This window comes from Ipomoea nil, unplaced genomic scaffold (genome assembly GCF_001879475.1).
Source record: "Ipomoea nil cultivar Tokyo-kokei standard unplaced genomic scaffold, Asagao_1.1 scaffold3251, whole genome shotgun sequence".
NCBI classification, from domain to species: domain Eukaryota; kingdom Viridiplantae; phylum Streptophyta; class Magnoliopsida; order Solanales; family Convolvulaceae; genus Ipomoea; species Ipomoea nil.
Window position 1 is genome coordinate 136,815 of NW_017619679.1, and position 17,007 is coordinate 153,821.

The 17,007-nt window shown below is 35.9% G+C and overlaps 1 protein-coding gene across 1 annotated transcript; it reads left to right on the forward strand.

The window, feature by feature from the left end:
- Positions 1 to 8,145: 8,145 nt before the first annotated feature.
- LOC109169112 (dammarenediol II synthase-like) lies at positions 8,146 to 16,221 on the forward strand. The gene is made up of 15 exons (XM_019317986.1): positions 8,146 to 8,350; positions 8,425 to 8,613; positions 9,380 to 9,469; positions 9,572 to 9,766; positions 10,108 to 10,192; positions 10,283 to 10,449; positions 10,562 to 10,750; positions 12,153 to 12,386; positions 13,730 to 13,852; positions 13,944 to 14,042; positions 14,260 to 14,366; positions 14,473 to 14,794; positions 15,077 to 15,157; positions 15,309 to 15,392; positions 15,889 to 16,221. Exons 1-15 carry the CDS (start codon positions 8,150 to 8,152, stop codon positions 15,988 to 15,990), a joined length of 2,268 nt encoding a protein of 755 aa, XP_019173531.1. The 5' UTR covers positions 8,146 to 8,149; the 3' UTR covers positions 15,991 to 16,221.
- Positions 16,222 to 17,007: the final 786 nt, after the last annotated feature.

A 17,007-nucleotide genomic window follows, 5' to 3' on the forward strand; every position in this document is an offset into this window, starting at 1 on the left:
TGCATTATGTTGGAGTACGTCAAATTAAATGATTTCACACGCACAGCTACTTGTAAGAGTACAATAATTTTTTATTTTTTTTTTGAAGGGATACAATAATTGTTTAAACTTAAAATTAAAATTAAGCTCACGAAGGCCTTTCGCAATATTACAATTACATAATAATGAAATTATAAGAATGCACTAATTTATTTCCATAACAAAATAATACATCTCTAACAGCTTAGATCTCAATTCTTAACCAAAGGTAGCCTAATTTCATTAATGTGCACCAAGACTATGTAGTCTAATGGTACCTGGGTTGGACTTTCATTTGGAAGATTGTGAGTTCGAACTTTAGTGGAGGTGTTATTAGTTCTTTGTGTTTTAATCATGGTTGCAGTAGGCGCTAGTCGGGCGCCTAGGCGGAATCTAGGCAGTGCTAGACGGTCGCCAAAAAAACAGTAGCAGACTTGCAATTTGACAATTTTAATGAGGCTGTTTTCAACATTCAATCAAATAACAAATCCAAATAAATGACATAATGACAATTCATAAGTCATAACATCAAAAGAATATTAAAAAAAAAAAAAAACTAAATGAAATACCCAAATATTTCAATCATCCAAAGATTGAAAGTATCAAACTAGTCTACAAGTGTATATATGTCATATTATATATATATGTCATATAAATGAAAAAAATTAGCAAGGTTGAGTCGGTCGGGTTAACTCGACAGAAGTTGACCAGTTAACAAGGCATAATCGGATGAGTTAACTCGGCATAATCGGACGAGTTAGGCGCTAGGCGGCTGAATTAGGCGCTAGGCGGGCGCCTAGGCGGCCGGTCTCCTAGGCGGGAGCCTATGGGGGAAATCGCCACGGCCTATGGGCGCCTAGCGCCGATTACTCGGTGCCTAGGCGGGATTTTTACAACCCTGGTTTTAATAGGTTGAGAAAGTATATGAACAGATACAACAATGTAATAGAGCCAGTAGCATTAAAAAAAAAAAAATTCATTAGTGTGGCAAATTTTTCTGTCCACCATGATTCATACAGTTGTATGAATATGATCATGTATTGAATATACATTATTTCATTGTAAACAAACAATGTACCTTCAACATTCAAATAATGTAGCTTCAGTAGACAAATAATGTGTCTTTAGTATATTAAAAATGTATCTTATACATATATATATATATATATATATATATATATATATATATATATATATATATATATATATATATATATATATATATATATATATATATATATATATATTCAAATAAAAACAAGTATATTATAGAGGACTGTGCGGACAGGTACAGTCGTGTGCCATGAGTCTGTATGTTGTGTGCATAGCCTAATGTAGTCGTGTGTCGTAGTTTGTATGTCGTGTGCATAGGGTTGGCAGGTGTAGTCGTGTGCCATTAGTTTGTATGTCGTGTGCATTGCCTAATGTAGTCGTGTGCCATAGTATATATGTCGTGCACATAGATTTATTAATTAATAGAGCCAAGGTTCGAAACTTGATGTTTACACGTATGCTAGTGTACCATTGTGTATTAAATTATGCGCGTGATATTAATTTGTCATGTGCCCATTATTTGTCAGCACAGACCTCTATATATCAATGTCCTCATGTGAACTCAACCTTTTGTGTATACACACACACACACACACACACACACACACACACACACACACACACACCACAAAAAACACACAAATTAGGTACGCATCACCTAAACACACAATTCGGTGTGAGTAAAAAGATCATACAGTGTTCGAAAATACATCATTGGGTTGTGGTGAGTTATATGGTGTATTTTTTTGGTCTGTTGTGTATTTTTTGGTGTTTTTTTTTCATTTCATTATGGTGTGCTTCCCTTGCACTTTTGGTGCATGTTGCTAACGCTGTTGGTGTATTCTGAAATTCCGCCGCACCTAAAGACATCGTCGTATTTGAACTTTTTCCTATATATATATATATATATATATATATATATAGGCTTCGAATCTGGTGCAACCCCTATACTAGATAAGATCATGAGATCTCATGATATCCATTGATTCATTTTCCATAAATGGTTGAGATTATAAGAGATTGTGAAAATAATTACGGATATATTTAAATCAAAAAGATTAAATAGTAATTGTAGATATAAGTTTAATTATGGATATAATTCAATTGGAATCTTAAGCATTATATTAGGGAGATTATGAATAGAAATTGATATTTTAAATTATTAGGGACCCTATCAATGGTAATAATTAATTATATTTTGTACATCTGTAATTTTAAATTATGGGAAATTTTACGGCGGTGTGTGCGTGGGTGTGGAATGGTGTGTGCATTTTATAGTTTGCCATGGTGTACACCTCCTGTTACAGAAATCCGCACACGTCATTCCACACCTGCGCACACACCATCATAAAATTCACCACAATTTAAAAAAAAAAACACAACAAGCCCAATACTATATCTATTACGCACTGATTATCTATTCGAAATTCAAACGCTGAAAGCCAAATTAGATTCGTATATTTTTATTTTCTTTTGGATACGTTTCGCACACGCCCGAAACTAGTAACACACAAACAAAAATGTACATGCATTGTCACGAAACGCACATACCAAAACGCATAATTTTTTGAAAAAAACCAGCACACCATGGTGTACTAGCCCTGTTACAGTAAAACGCACACACCATTCCACACCCATGCACACACCGCCGGAAAATTCCAAAGAAAATCACTAAGAGAGAGAAATATTGATTAAGGAGAGCTGAAATAACGCTACAAATCTTTATAAACATGGAAATAAATGAAATGGAAAGTAATAAATATAGTGCTTAAGGACAAAAAGACCCATGCTTCATCTAAAATCAGTATAACATGGGATCCAACTGGTAATCAATCTAAATCGTCAAAAAATTAAAATCAACGATCAAGGAGTGTGCTCACGGGCTCTGCTGACTAGGGGCTGTGCACCGAATTCAAAAAAAAAAAAAAAAAAATATATATATATATATATATATATATATATATATATATATATATATATATATATATATATATATATATATATATATATATATATATATATATATATATATATATCTAGATTAATTGCATTCGCACACATTTAATCGCATTCGCACACACTTAAACAAGATCCCAATCTAGACTATTAAATTTATTAGATTGATGCTCAAGATTTGATCTCAAAATGTCACCTAGACCAATCTAGATCAATCGCATTTACACACACACTTAATCGCGTTTGTACACATTTAATAGCGTACGCACACAGTTAATCTAGACCATTAAAATAAATTAGATTGATGCACAAGATTTGATCACACAATCTCACCTAAACAGGTGATTTCATATGATTTTATATATATATATATATATATATATATATATATATATATATATATATATATATATATATATATATATATATATATATATATATATATATATATATATATGGCTGCATTCAAATGGGGACATCAATATATAAAGGACTGTGCGGACAGATAATAGGCACCCGACAAATTAGTATCATGCACACAATTTAATACACAATGGCACACAAGAATACATGTAAACACAGATTTCGAACCCAGGCTCTTTTAATTAACAAATCTAGGCACATGACATACAAATTATGGCACACGACTAAATTCGACCATGCACACGACATGAAGACTAATGACACACGACTACATCTGTCCTCACAGTCCTCTATAATATAGTTGTCATTTGAATACGCTTATATGTATATGTATATGTATGTGTGTGTGTGTATATATATATATATATATATATATATATATATATATACCCTTATTCACAAGAGGACACATGTTATTAGAGGACTATGAGGACAAATTGTAGTCATTAAGTACAATAAAGTAGATGGTTGTGATCGTGTCCAAATTAAGGTGTGATTTACGTATTGAAATAATAAAGGAGGGCGAACAAGACATTTCATAGGGGTTTTAATTAGGGAAGGATTGTAATTAACAAACTAAGTAGAAAACTTAGATGCGTGGTTTTCCTTCTTAAGGTGCGTGGTTTTCCTTCTAGTGCGTGATTTGTGTGCTTAAGGTGAGTTAGTTGCTGAAACTTAAGCTGCGTCGGCCTAAAGGTTTAGGTTCCTACTTTTTATGCTTAAGGTGCGTCATGTTGAGGCTTAGACTTACTATAGGTTTGTTAGTCTGTTACCTAGTCTATTGGACTTGTGTATGTTGGTTCCTTCTTCTGTGGGTTCACTCCCTATTTATGCCTTCTGTAATATCTCAATAACAGCAGTTCATTTTACACTCTCACATGGTAACAGAGCCATAACTCTAACGAGCTTTTTTTTTTTCCCCAACTCTTCCTTTCTCGTTAATGATGGCTGCCACCCTCATCCACTGTTATCCAGATTTATGCCCCTTCTCATCTCCCAATCAAACTTACCACATCCAACTTTCTCATTTGGAAAAAGGTAGTAGAGTCCACCCTCACCGGTTTGGACCTCGTCGGCTTCATTAATGGCACGAAGCGAGCCCTGGCAAAATACACGGACACAACACAAATGGTGTCTAATCCTGCCTACACGGCCTGGTACCGTCAGGATCAAATCATCCTAAGTGCACTCCTAGGCAGTTTGTCAGAGGTTCTACAGCCCATAATTTCGTCGGCCTCATCTGCGGTTGACGCCGGGACTCGACTCTCCACGACGTGCACAGCATCTTCCGCAATTGTTGAACTAACTCCTATGGCGCTAATAGTTTCTTCTATGGATCCCTTGACTGTTTTATCTCTTCCCAGTGCAGGTCAGAGTTTCTCTTTATCCAGATCAAGCAACTCAGGACAGCCAGCGTATGAACCGACTGGGGGCTCAGTGTCGGCTGCGCAGCCCAGCATAGCGACTCCGGTCAGTGAGTCTACATCGTCGGCGTCGGTGCCTGTGGCGTCGGCGTCAGCTCCTAAGGGCTCAGAGTCGGTACATGAGGGCTCGGGGTTGGTGCCTACTGCTTCATGTCTGAACTCAATGCATGCAGCTCCCGTTCCTTTGGCCGTGGGTCCGACACCGGAGTTTAGTTTATCACAAGCCGCAGGGTCAGTCTCGTCGGTCACAGCGCTAATGCCGTCCGAACCCAAAATACTTCAACGACAAAATGGTGAATGTTGCTACCGTTCATCCTGTAACATTTTTGATTGAACCCCGATCAGTGGCGCAATCATTGAAAAATGAAGACTGGGTGGCTGCCATGACCTCTGAGTTTGATGCATTGGTGGGGAATGAGACCTGGGACTTAGTGCCGCGGCCTGGTCATGCTGTGGTTGGCTACAAGTGGATCTTCCGGGTGAAGCATAAAGCGGATGGCTCGGTTGATAGGTTTAAGGCACGTTTGGTGGCCAAAGGGTTTTCGCAGGAGGCCGGTCGTGATTATTTTGAAGCGTTTAGTCCGGTTGTAAAACCGGTGACTATCCGGGTTATTCTCACAATTTCTTTGTCGAAAGGGTGGTCGTTACGTCAGCTGGACGTGAACATCGCTTTCTTAAATGGCACATTGTTTGAAGAAGTGTATATGGAGCAGCCGGCTGGTTTTCTCCATCAACAGCTCCCGGGTTATGTCTGCAGACTGCGAAAAGCAATCTATGGCGTGAAACAAGCCCCGCGCGCTTGGTATTTGGAGTTATCGAAATTTCTTGTGTCTTCTGGTTTCAAGAAGTCTGTAGCAGATTCGTCTCTGTTATTTATTATTCTCGGGATGTAATTGTGTATTTTTTAGTTTACATAGACGATATCATTCTGACATGGAATAATGATGGGTTCATTGACGCGTTTGTACGTCGCCTTGCGTTCAAAGAACTGGGTCCGCTTCATCGCTTCTTGGGTGTTGAGGTGGTTCCTTCTGCTGGTGGCTTGTTTCTGTCGCAGTCTCAGTATGTGGCTGATACTCTGGACCAATTTGGTATGACGGGGGTGAAAGAAGTAACAACACCAATGAACACGACTATTGACTTGCACGATGTGATCTCACTCGCGTTTGATGCCACCACTATTTATCGGCAAGAGATTGGTCGGTTACAGTACTTGGCTATCACCAGGCCAGAAATCTCGTTCGCCGTTAACCGCTTGCCGCAGTTTATGGCTGCACCTATTGAGCTACAATGGCAGTATGTGAAGCACGTTCTTCGCTACTTGAAGGGGACCCTTCATTATGGTTTGCACTTTCGTAGGGGTCATCCGTTGTCCCTTGTAGCCTACTCAGATTTGGATTGGGGAGGCGCTTGAGATGGGGGTCGCTCAACCACGGCCTATGTTGTTTATTTCGGGTCGAATGTTGTGTCTTGGAGGTCTGCAAAACAACGTTGCGTGTCTCGGTCTTCCACGGAGGCTGAGTTTCGTGCTCTTGCTAATTCCGCTGCCGAGGTTATGTGGATTCAGAATTTGTTGCGTGAACTTGGGGTCCGGTTGCCTACTCCCCCAGCTTTGGTTACTGATAATATGAGTGCTACTTATGTTTGCAAGAATCCAGTCTTCCACTCTAGGATGAAGCATTTGGTGCTGGATTACGTTTTTGTCCGTGAGTAGGTTGTGTTTGGCTTGCTGCGAGTGAGTTATGTGCGGTCGTCAGAGCAGGTGGCTGATTTGTTAACAAAGCCGCTTGGTCCGCACTTATTTACTATTTTTAGGTCCAAGATTGGTCTCACCGATAGTGCGCCCATCTTGCGGGGGCCTGTTGAGACTTAGACTTAGTATAGGTTTGTTAGTCTGTTACCTAATCTATTGGACGTGTATATGTTGGTTCCTTCTTCTGTGGGTTGGATTGCCGGAAGTCAAGCACGCTTAACCATAGAGTTCTATGGTACCTGGTTGCCATATCCTACTTAAAACCAATTGGTGATATGTAGGTGGACATTAACCATTTAAGTACATCTCTCCATGGTAAGCCGCAGCGCCACGTCTCAATCGAGCAGGCGCTGAACTCGGCCAACCCGGCCGACGCCCAACATGCACCATTTTAAAACTTTAGGTGTATGGTTTTTGTTCTAAATGTGCTTTGTTTGTGTGCTTGAGTTATGTGGTTTGTGTACTCAAAGATGTGTCTTTTTTAGTTATCTGCACAACGGCACGAGAAGCTATACCCACACCTGAACCCTTTCGTGTGTGTGTGTATATATATATATATATATATATATATATATATATATATATATATATATATATATATATATATATATATATATATATATATATAAAAGAGCGCTCATATGTGGTCATGTCATTAGGTGTGGCGGTGTGGTCGTATCTGTGTCGTTGAATCATTTTAATATAACGACAGTGGCTAATTTTGAGCGTTTGAGGATTTTCGCGCGTTGGGGTGTTATGGTAATTACAGTGGCCATTTATAGCGGCCGGGTTCCAGAATACACCAACAGTGTTGACAATATGCACCAATAATGTAATAAAACACACGACATTGAAACACACCAATAGTGTATTCCCGAACACTATATGATGTATTTATTCATATCTAATGACGCGTTTTTGGTTATGCGTACTTGATTTGTGTATATTTTTTGTTGTGCATTTCATAACATGGATTGTGTATATTTGTATAACAATTGGTGCCGCCGCACTGACCACACGGGAAGGCGTTGCCGCACCTCAACTTGGCACCAATGAGAATCTACAAATACACTAGAGTAATGCTAATAATGCACCAATTACACAAATAAAACACACAACAATGTGATTTTCTCTATTCCGGTGCCTTATGACGAGTTTACCCTTGCAGTTCACTGGTTAGGACAACGTGTGCGAAAATACTGGAAGAATATTGATTAATGTGATTCATTGGATCTATCTAATGTAATGGTCTCTAATTTACCATATGACCACACCTAACAACATGGCCACATGTGATCACTATATATATATATATATATATATATATATATATATATATATATATATATATTATTGTACTCTTACAAGTAGCTGTGCGTGTGAAATCATTTAATTTGACGTGCTCCAACATAATGCTAATAGGCTATGCAAGTACTAACCTTAGCATTTACTCTAATGCTAATATATTGAGTTCTTATCACGTCTCTCTCTAGTTTTCCGTTTCCTTTCCCTTAGCAAGAAGATGTGGAAGCTTAAGATTGGCGAAGGTGGGGGGCCGTACATATATAGCACGAACAACTACCTCGGTAGACAAATATGGGAGTACGACCCTAATGCCGGTACACCGGAAGAACGAGAAGCAATTGAAAAAGCCCGCCAAGAGTTCAGAGAAAACCGGCAGAATGGTTTCCATGTCTGTGGTGATTTGTTGATGAGAATGCAGGTATGTCACATACCCGCAGTAACAATATAATCCATCCTGATTTGATTGTTTTACTTTTTAATTTTTGTGTACAGATGATCAAAGAAAGTGGGATTGATGTGTTGAGTATTCCTCCAACAAGACTAGGAGAGGAAGAAGAAGTGAATTACGAGGCTGTCACAACCACTGTTAGAAAAGCCGTACGATTGAACTGTGCACTTCAAGCTAGAGATGGGCACTGGCCAGCTCTGAATGCTGGCCCTATGTTTTACACTCCTCCCTTGGTATCCTATATTTTTTGTTATAATGATTTCTTTAGGAGAGACTTGTGATACTATGGATCAGGGCCAATGAAAATATAATACTTATTATTAGAGTAAATACCGGCGGAGGTCCTCCGACTTTGGTGGTACTGTCACTTTTAGTCCTCAACTTTTAAATCAACCACTTTTAGTCCTCTTACTTTATGTTTCTAGCCATCTATGGTCCTTTCGTTAAATTTGACCATCTAATGCCGTTTTCTAAAAGATAATTCAGTCTTTCATAATTAATTTATTAATTATTATGTTTAATTTCCTCATCAGAATAGTCAAACAATGGTTTCTCCAGCTATGAACATGTACAAAACCAACTCTTGAATCAAAATGGCGTACAAAAGCTGGTACGAAGGTTGTGCCAAATCGACGTCGGGATATCTCGGTATGACTCGGCAAACATAATACTTAATATAATTATGAAAGGACTGAATTATCCTGTAATACACGGCATTAGATGGTCAAGTTTAACGGAAGGACCATAGATGGCTAGAAACAAAAAATAAGAGGACTAAGATTGGTTGATTTAAAAGTTGAGGACTAAAAGTGGCAGTGCCACCAAAGTCAAAGGACCTCCACTGGTATTTACTCCTTATTATTAGTATTATATTTTTAAACCGACCTGATCGATTTCACGTACAAAGATCCGTGAGACGGTCTTAAACAAGTTTTTACCTTACTTGACCAGTAGGGATGTCTTAATAAAAATAAAATAATGCTTTAAAATGATTTGCAGCTGATTGCGTTGTACATTAGTGGAGCAATTGATAAAATTTTAACGTTGGAGCACAAAAAAGAATTAGTTCGATATATCTACAATCATCAAGTACGTATCAAACTATATATTAATTTCATGTTCTAAAGATATGATTCTATATATGAAAATAATACTGTATTTTTGGTTGGTTGATTGTTTTGCAATTAATAGAATGGAGATGGTGGGTGGGGATTTTACGTAGATGGACACAGTACCATGATTGGGTCAGCACTTAATTATGTGGCCTTGCGTTTGCTTGGAGAAGATGCTGATGACGGTGATGGTGCCATTGTTAGAGGTCGAAAGTGGATTCTTGATCATGGAGGTGCCACTGGAATTCCCTCATGGGGAAAGCTTTATCTTTCTGTAAGTTAAGTTGATACTTTGTGAGTTGTGAGTTACAAGTTCAAATAATATAATAATTGTTGGACAGAGGTCAGTAGAAGTTAAGTCTATTACTCGATGGCTGAAATTTGTTAAAAGGAGGCTAGTAAAATACTTAAAAGTCAAGTTTTGCACTCAGTTTTTTGAAAATGTAATGGCGGTCTATAAGAAAATAAAGTTACGCCTTCACTAGTAACTATAGCTTTTGACGTACTAGTACTGTAGTAGGAAATTCTTGATCTTGTTGCGCTTAAAAAAGGCCGCGCTTCATCCTAACAATAATCATTTTTCAATTGTTAAAATTTAAATAATTTTTGGCATAGGTGCTTGGAGTGTATGAGTGGGATGGGTGTAATCCACTCCCGCCAGAATTTTGGCTTTTCCCTTCCAATTTTATTTTCCATCCAGGTAATTATTAAAGTGCTTAATTGCTTATTATAATAAAATAAGTAAATTATTTAAAATCGATTTATAACGATAACTCTCATTATATTATAGCAAAAATGTGGTGTTATTGTCGGACAACGTACATGCCTATGTCATACTTGTATGCAAGACGATATCATGGACCGTTAACTGATCTTGTTCTTTGCATAAGAAGTGAAATTCATGTCAAACCTTATGATCAAATTGATTGGAACAGTGCTCGTATGGATTGTTGTAAGGTTAGTTCATTTAACAAACCTACATACTGATGATATATCAAGTATACCCTTTTAAATTATAGATAAAATTAAAATTGACTTGTATATATACAAACAACTACCAATAATGCAGGAGGACTTGTACTACCCCCATAGTTTCATACAAGATCTGGTATGGAACACCCTTCAATATTGCACTGAGACATTCATGAGTCTTTGGCCTTTCAAGAAAATTAGAGAAATGGCTATGAGAAAAGCAATCAAGTATATGCGTTATGAAGCAGAAGAGACCAGATATATTACCATTGGTTGCGTAGAAAAGGTTAAAATATAATGCAGAGACCAGATATATTACCATTGGTTGCGTAGAAAAGGTTAAAATATAATGCATTAAATCAAATTGCTTGCTAAATAAATTTAATCATTTAATGGAAACTGATTTAAAAAAGATTATTATTGATTTATAATTTATTACAATTATTATGCCATCAATTATATTATTCAGTATTTTTGTAATTTTCTATATTAATCTACAAGGATGTCACCATAATCACCTCTACCAAGGCTCAAACCCACCACCTCTCACTAGGGACGGAGTCAAAGGGGGCAGCTCCCCCATCCCACCCCACCCTCAACCCATATATAATCTTTGTATGTATATATGTATATATAGTACATGTTTTAGTATTAGTATAAAAAACATTAAATGTTAATAAGAGATGAGTTGGATTAATTGGTAGAGTACATGTTTAATTAGCAATAGTAAATGTCAAAGGTTTGAATCCTTTATTAATAATGAGATGTGTTTTTTATTCAAATTATTTTATCAAATTAATTATGTTTCATATTTTGTTATGAATATTTTTATAAAGTTTCGATGTGTTTTATTTTTTACTCATATCCAACAATATTTACAACTATATTACTTAAGTAATTTTTTTTAAAAAATTATCTATTTTGTTTTAATGTTTCGCCTTTATTGAAAAAGTTTTCTGAATCCGTCCGTACTTCTTTGCCTCTCCCCCCCCCCCCCCCCCACCCCATCTCAACCGAATTTTTGGCTCCGTCCCTTCCTCTCACATAAGAGAGCAACTTGGTACCAATGAATCACAAGGTCCTCGATAATTTATGACCAATATAATATTATACATATCTAATTTTTAAAAAATTAATATTTTTATATAGATTTTCTAAAACAAGATATTAATTTTAGTATCGGTGACAAAATATTTGTTTTTGTAATTTTTCATATTAGTCTAAAAATATCAAAGAGATTTTTAAAAATTTCGTAAATTAACACGTATAATTACAATTTCACTAAGCTTTGAACTTCATAATAATATCTCCATAATAGAATCTATACTATTATTAAATATTAATTGATTTTCCAAAAAAAAAAAATTATAATTATATGAGAACATGCACTACTGGAAATTATGGAATTTCCGACCACCTGAAAGTGATCTTAAATCAAATTGAAACCAAAAAGTGGTCGAAAATAGCAACAAAGGTTTTTCCGGATAAAGTGGTCAGAACAAGACTTTCGACTTGATTTAAGATCACTTTCAGGTGGTCAGAAATTCCATGATTTCCAATAGTGATGGAAAATTAACTTGTGACATTAAAATGAATTCTAAAACAATGTTTGGACAAAACTCTAGTTAAATTATAAATAAATTAAATTAAATGTGAATGAAATTATTAAACTTTATTTTTGGGTATAGAGTTTGCAAATGATGTGCTGGTGGGCAGAAGATCCAAATTGCGATGAGTTCAAATACCATCTTGCTAGACTTCCTGATTATCTATGGGTTGCAGAAGATGGAATGACGATGCAAGGTTTTGGGAGTCAGAATTGGGATGCCACTTTTGCCACCCAAGCTATAATTGCCAGTGGCATGGTAGAAGAATATGGAGACTGCTTGAAAAAAGCTCATTTCTATATCAAAGAATCACAGGTATGGTAAAAAAAATTGATCAAAATGTAGCAAGATTTTTTACTTTATTTTATTTTGATGATGACGGAAACCCATAGTTACTACCTGAGCATGTGCACGAGGTAAATCTCGCTTTGTGATCCTAGCCGGCAAAGAACTACAATGAGATAAACCAACTTAGGTTGCCTATCATAACTGATGGGCTCAAATCAAGAAGGCCAATAGGATGCTCATGTTAGGAGTTAAACTTGTAATCTTGTGGTTAAGGGTGTCAATATCGGCTAGCTCGTCCCACTGTGGGTTTTAATTTTTGTGGGCCTTTGCAGGCCCGCCGGCAAAGCCCGCAAATTAGAATTCTTCAACCCTAGGCGGGCTAGCAAGCCCAGCATGCTAGCACGGGCAAATTATATTATGCACCGCGGTGCATAATCAATTATGCACCGCGCGTCTTTTTTTTTAAATAAAAATTAACAGTGTTTATTTCCGCCGTTTCGCACCCTTTTGCAAAAAGTAACTCTGTTATTCAGTGTCATTTTGTATACACTGCAGTTTCAGTTGAACATAACTACAGTTTCATTTCGATATAACTATAGTTTCATTCGATATTTATAGACTCAAATATGTGAAAATGTTATTTAATTTTATTTTATATACACTATAGTTTCATTAAAACACAACTACATGATCATTTTGATATAATTACAGCTTCATTGTACAATATACACTCAAATATGTGAAATGTTATTCAGTTTCAGTTTATATACAATGCAGTTTCATTTCACTATAACTACAGTATCATTTTGATATAACTGCAGTGTCGGTTTAGATATATTGTAATGTCAGTTGGTGTTTAATACACCAAACAAACGGACTCCGTTAACTCTAACGGCGGGCCGTTTCTTTACTTAAAGAAACGGCGTCGTTTTTGACCGCGGTGCACATGCACCGCGGTCTATAATATAACGACTGGCTAGCACGAGGACCAACTTGAAATTTTAAAAAAATATTATAGCATTATTTTATATTATAATAATTTGACCTAAATAATACTCCGTATTGGATTCTTTTGTGTTTAAAAATTAAAATATTTAAAATTTTTAGTTTGTTTAATGGTTAGTTAGTATTGCAAGTCCGCGTGTAGCCCACACTTTTACGGGTCAATTTTTTTTGCCTTTAACCCACCCCAAGGTGAGACGGTTTAGGGATAACCGGCTTCTCTTCGGCCTACTTTAACTGCGTATCACTACTTGTTATTAAGTTAACAATTTGATCAACTTGGTGATGTTGTTTTTTCAATATAGCAAGTTTTAGCTACACAATCTGAGACACAACTTTCCAATTTGAACACTAATAAAAATATGCAGATAAAAGAAAATCCAAAAGGAGACTTCAAAAGTATGTACCGTCATGTCAATAAAGGATCATGGACATTCTCTGATCAAGACCATAGTTGGACTATCTCCGACGGCGCAGCAGAAGCTCTTAAGGCAATCTAATTTTATTTATTCAAGGCAATATATGCAAATTAGTCAGTTAATAAATAAATAAATCACCTCTATGAACTTTAATTTGGTGCAGTGTCTGCTACTCCTTGGGCAAATGCATCCGGAAATTGTAGGAGAAAAGGCCGATGCTCAGCGCTTGTATGAAGCTGTAGATGTTTTGCTTTATCTTCAGGTAAGCTTGTTAGGATAAGCTCTTAACACTATGCTAAAAGTTATAGCTGATACTCTGATAGCGAAGACGCAACTTTATTTCCTTATAAACCGTCATCACTTTTTCGAGAGACAGTATGCTAGACTTTAGTTCTTTACCGGCCCCCGCCCAACACATAGCCAATAGTGGTGGTTATTGACTACTAATTAACATTGTATTTCATGGTCTTACATTGAAGAGTCCCAACAGTGGTGGTTTTTCTATCTGGGAGCCTCCAGTTCCGCAACCATATATGCAACTATTGAATCCCTCTGAATTCTTTGCAGATATTGTAGTAGAGAAAGAGTAAGCTATGATCACAATTCTTCTTTCAACGACAACACCAGATATATAAATAAAGTGACTAATCAACTTCAATTCATACTAACTACTGGATATTATTGTGGATTAGGCATGTAGAACCTACTGGATCTATAATCAGTGCTCTTGCGGCCTTTAGATCTGAATATCCAAATTATAGACCAAAAGAAATTGATATTTCTATTGCAAAAGCAGTACAGTACCTTGAAGATGAACAGCAAGCAGATGGGTCATGGTATGGGTACTGGGGAATTTGCTTCCTCTATGGCACTTGCTTTGCCCTATTAGGGCTGGCGGCTGGTGGAAAGAATTACGAGAATAGTGAAGCCATTCGCAAAGCTGTTCACTTCTACTTATCAAAACAAAACCAAGAAGGTGGCTGGGGGGAATGTCTTGAATCTTGCCCAAGCATGGTACGGTATCGATTCGACCAATCTCAAGCTTACATATGTAAAAATCAGACAAATCAGATCAAGTTTTTAAAGAAAAAACGTCGTGTTATTTTCGTAATTATCATCAACTCCACTTTATAACTTAGAACACTATACTATGCACTTTGTAACAATTAATTGTGCAATTCTGAAAATTGTTGAGAAATGCATAGTATATTGTTCTAGATTGTATAGTAAAATTATTAATAACGCTTTATATTTGTCAAATTCTCATGCTCTACCGTTGATAATTTTATGGAGCAGAAATACATACCGTTGGAAGGGAATCGTACAAATTTTGTACAAACATCATGGGCAATGCTAGGACTCATGTACACTGGACATGTTAGTACTATTTAGTGAAATCTAATATTAATAGTATGTTTTGAAGCATATATGTATGCTCAAAGAACAACTAATGTAATTAAGGGTGTCTTTTTTTTTTTTTTTTTTTTTTTTTTTTTTTTTTTGTACTATGTATTTCCTTGTTTACTAGGCTGAAAGGGATTTAACTCCTTTACACAAAGCAGTTAAGTTATTAATCAATGCACAACTGGAAGATGGAGATTTTCCCCAACAAGTAAGTCAACTATTTTAATTAAACTATTTACCTCTCTACGTATATTTAATTTGTAATTCAAATATTGGAAAATTATTTTCTTGGTCCTAATATTTATAGAAAATTGCAATTTCAAATGTTCAATTATATTGCTAACACAAATATTAATATCCTTTCAAATGTTTACGTACAAGATGACGGTTTTGGTTTCTTAACTTGTTAACGAGACTTTAATTAATGGGTTATAGCTGCAAATTTCCTATGTTGACTAAAATGGTTTACATGTGCAACGTGAAAGTGATGCACTCTAAAAATCTGTATTGGTGGGGAATCAAAATCGCCACCTTATACAAAACTGGATGATCAATAATTCTTACATGCATTAACAATTCAAAAAGGTTGAAATTGCTACTTCATATAAATATAAAGACAAAACTAGCTACTTTTCTTTAAATATTTTTATCTTTTTCAAATACTTTAATTTTCTAATAATTAATAATTACAAACACATAATCAGGACATTACTGGAGTCTTTATGAGGAATTGCATGTCGCACTATGCACAATATAGGAGTTACTTCCCATTGTGGGCATTGGCTGAATATCGTAAACGTCTGTGAACATCCAAAAGTCACTAAATGCAGTGGAATTTTATGTATCCATTCTACCTCCAAGTTAACATGTAATCCTGTGGTGTATACTATGTTACTTTAAGAAATAAAAACCTGTGTATGATCGAGTTTGATTCTGTAACATTATATCAACTCCTATATTAGTTATAAATTATTTGAACAACTTTTGTCAGTTCAATTAGACAGACAAAATGAGATGTATGATGTAATAAAAAATTAAAAGTTTGTAGTTTACCATTTTGGGCTCGTAATTATTTGCAGAATTTTTCTCTCATAATTTTTTGTTTCTCCAATCCCATTATTTGCTACATTCTCTGGCCATCATTCATTTCATATATTCCTAAAGATCGACTTGATTGTTAATTTCTCAAAACTATCGAGACAAGTTATGTTGAAATGTTAACAAATTAGTCAACAAAAACTTTAGTTCCAAGTTGATGCACATTGAAAATAACACATAGCAGACTTAGCACGATTTGTAGTTTGTGAAACGACGTTAAAAAAATATAAATAAGAGCAACTAATAAACTGCTAAAAGGTAAGTGTGTAAAGTAAAAGTGAGAAATAAAATTTGATAGAGGTTTGAGAATGTTGTAGTTCATCTACTCTACGAGCTTGTTACTCTTCCTCATTATTCAACTCCGTGTTTGAGAAGATTGATTTTCCCCAACAAAAGAGACTTCTTGAAGATCTGGATCAGCTTTGAAGTTTCGAGTCTCTTCTAGTGATTGGATTGCATTGAAAGCTTATCTTTCTCACTTGATTTCTGTGATGACTTGAAAATTATATATAATTTCACTTATCTCTAGTATCTCTTTGTTACGATTGCTATTGAGAAAAGAGAAAAAGGAAAGTGATATCTTCATTCAACAAGAACAACGGTTACAGCTTGGCAGTTTAAATAGTAACGACCAGGGCTAAACTTGTCTTTTCGCACTTACAACTGCCCTAACGACTAAGCTACATCAAACGCTGCGTTTTGCTTAACTGCCCTAACAGCTCGGT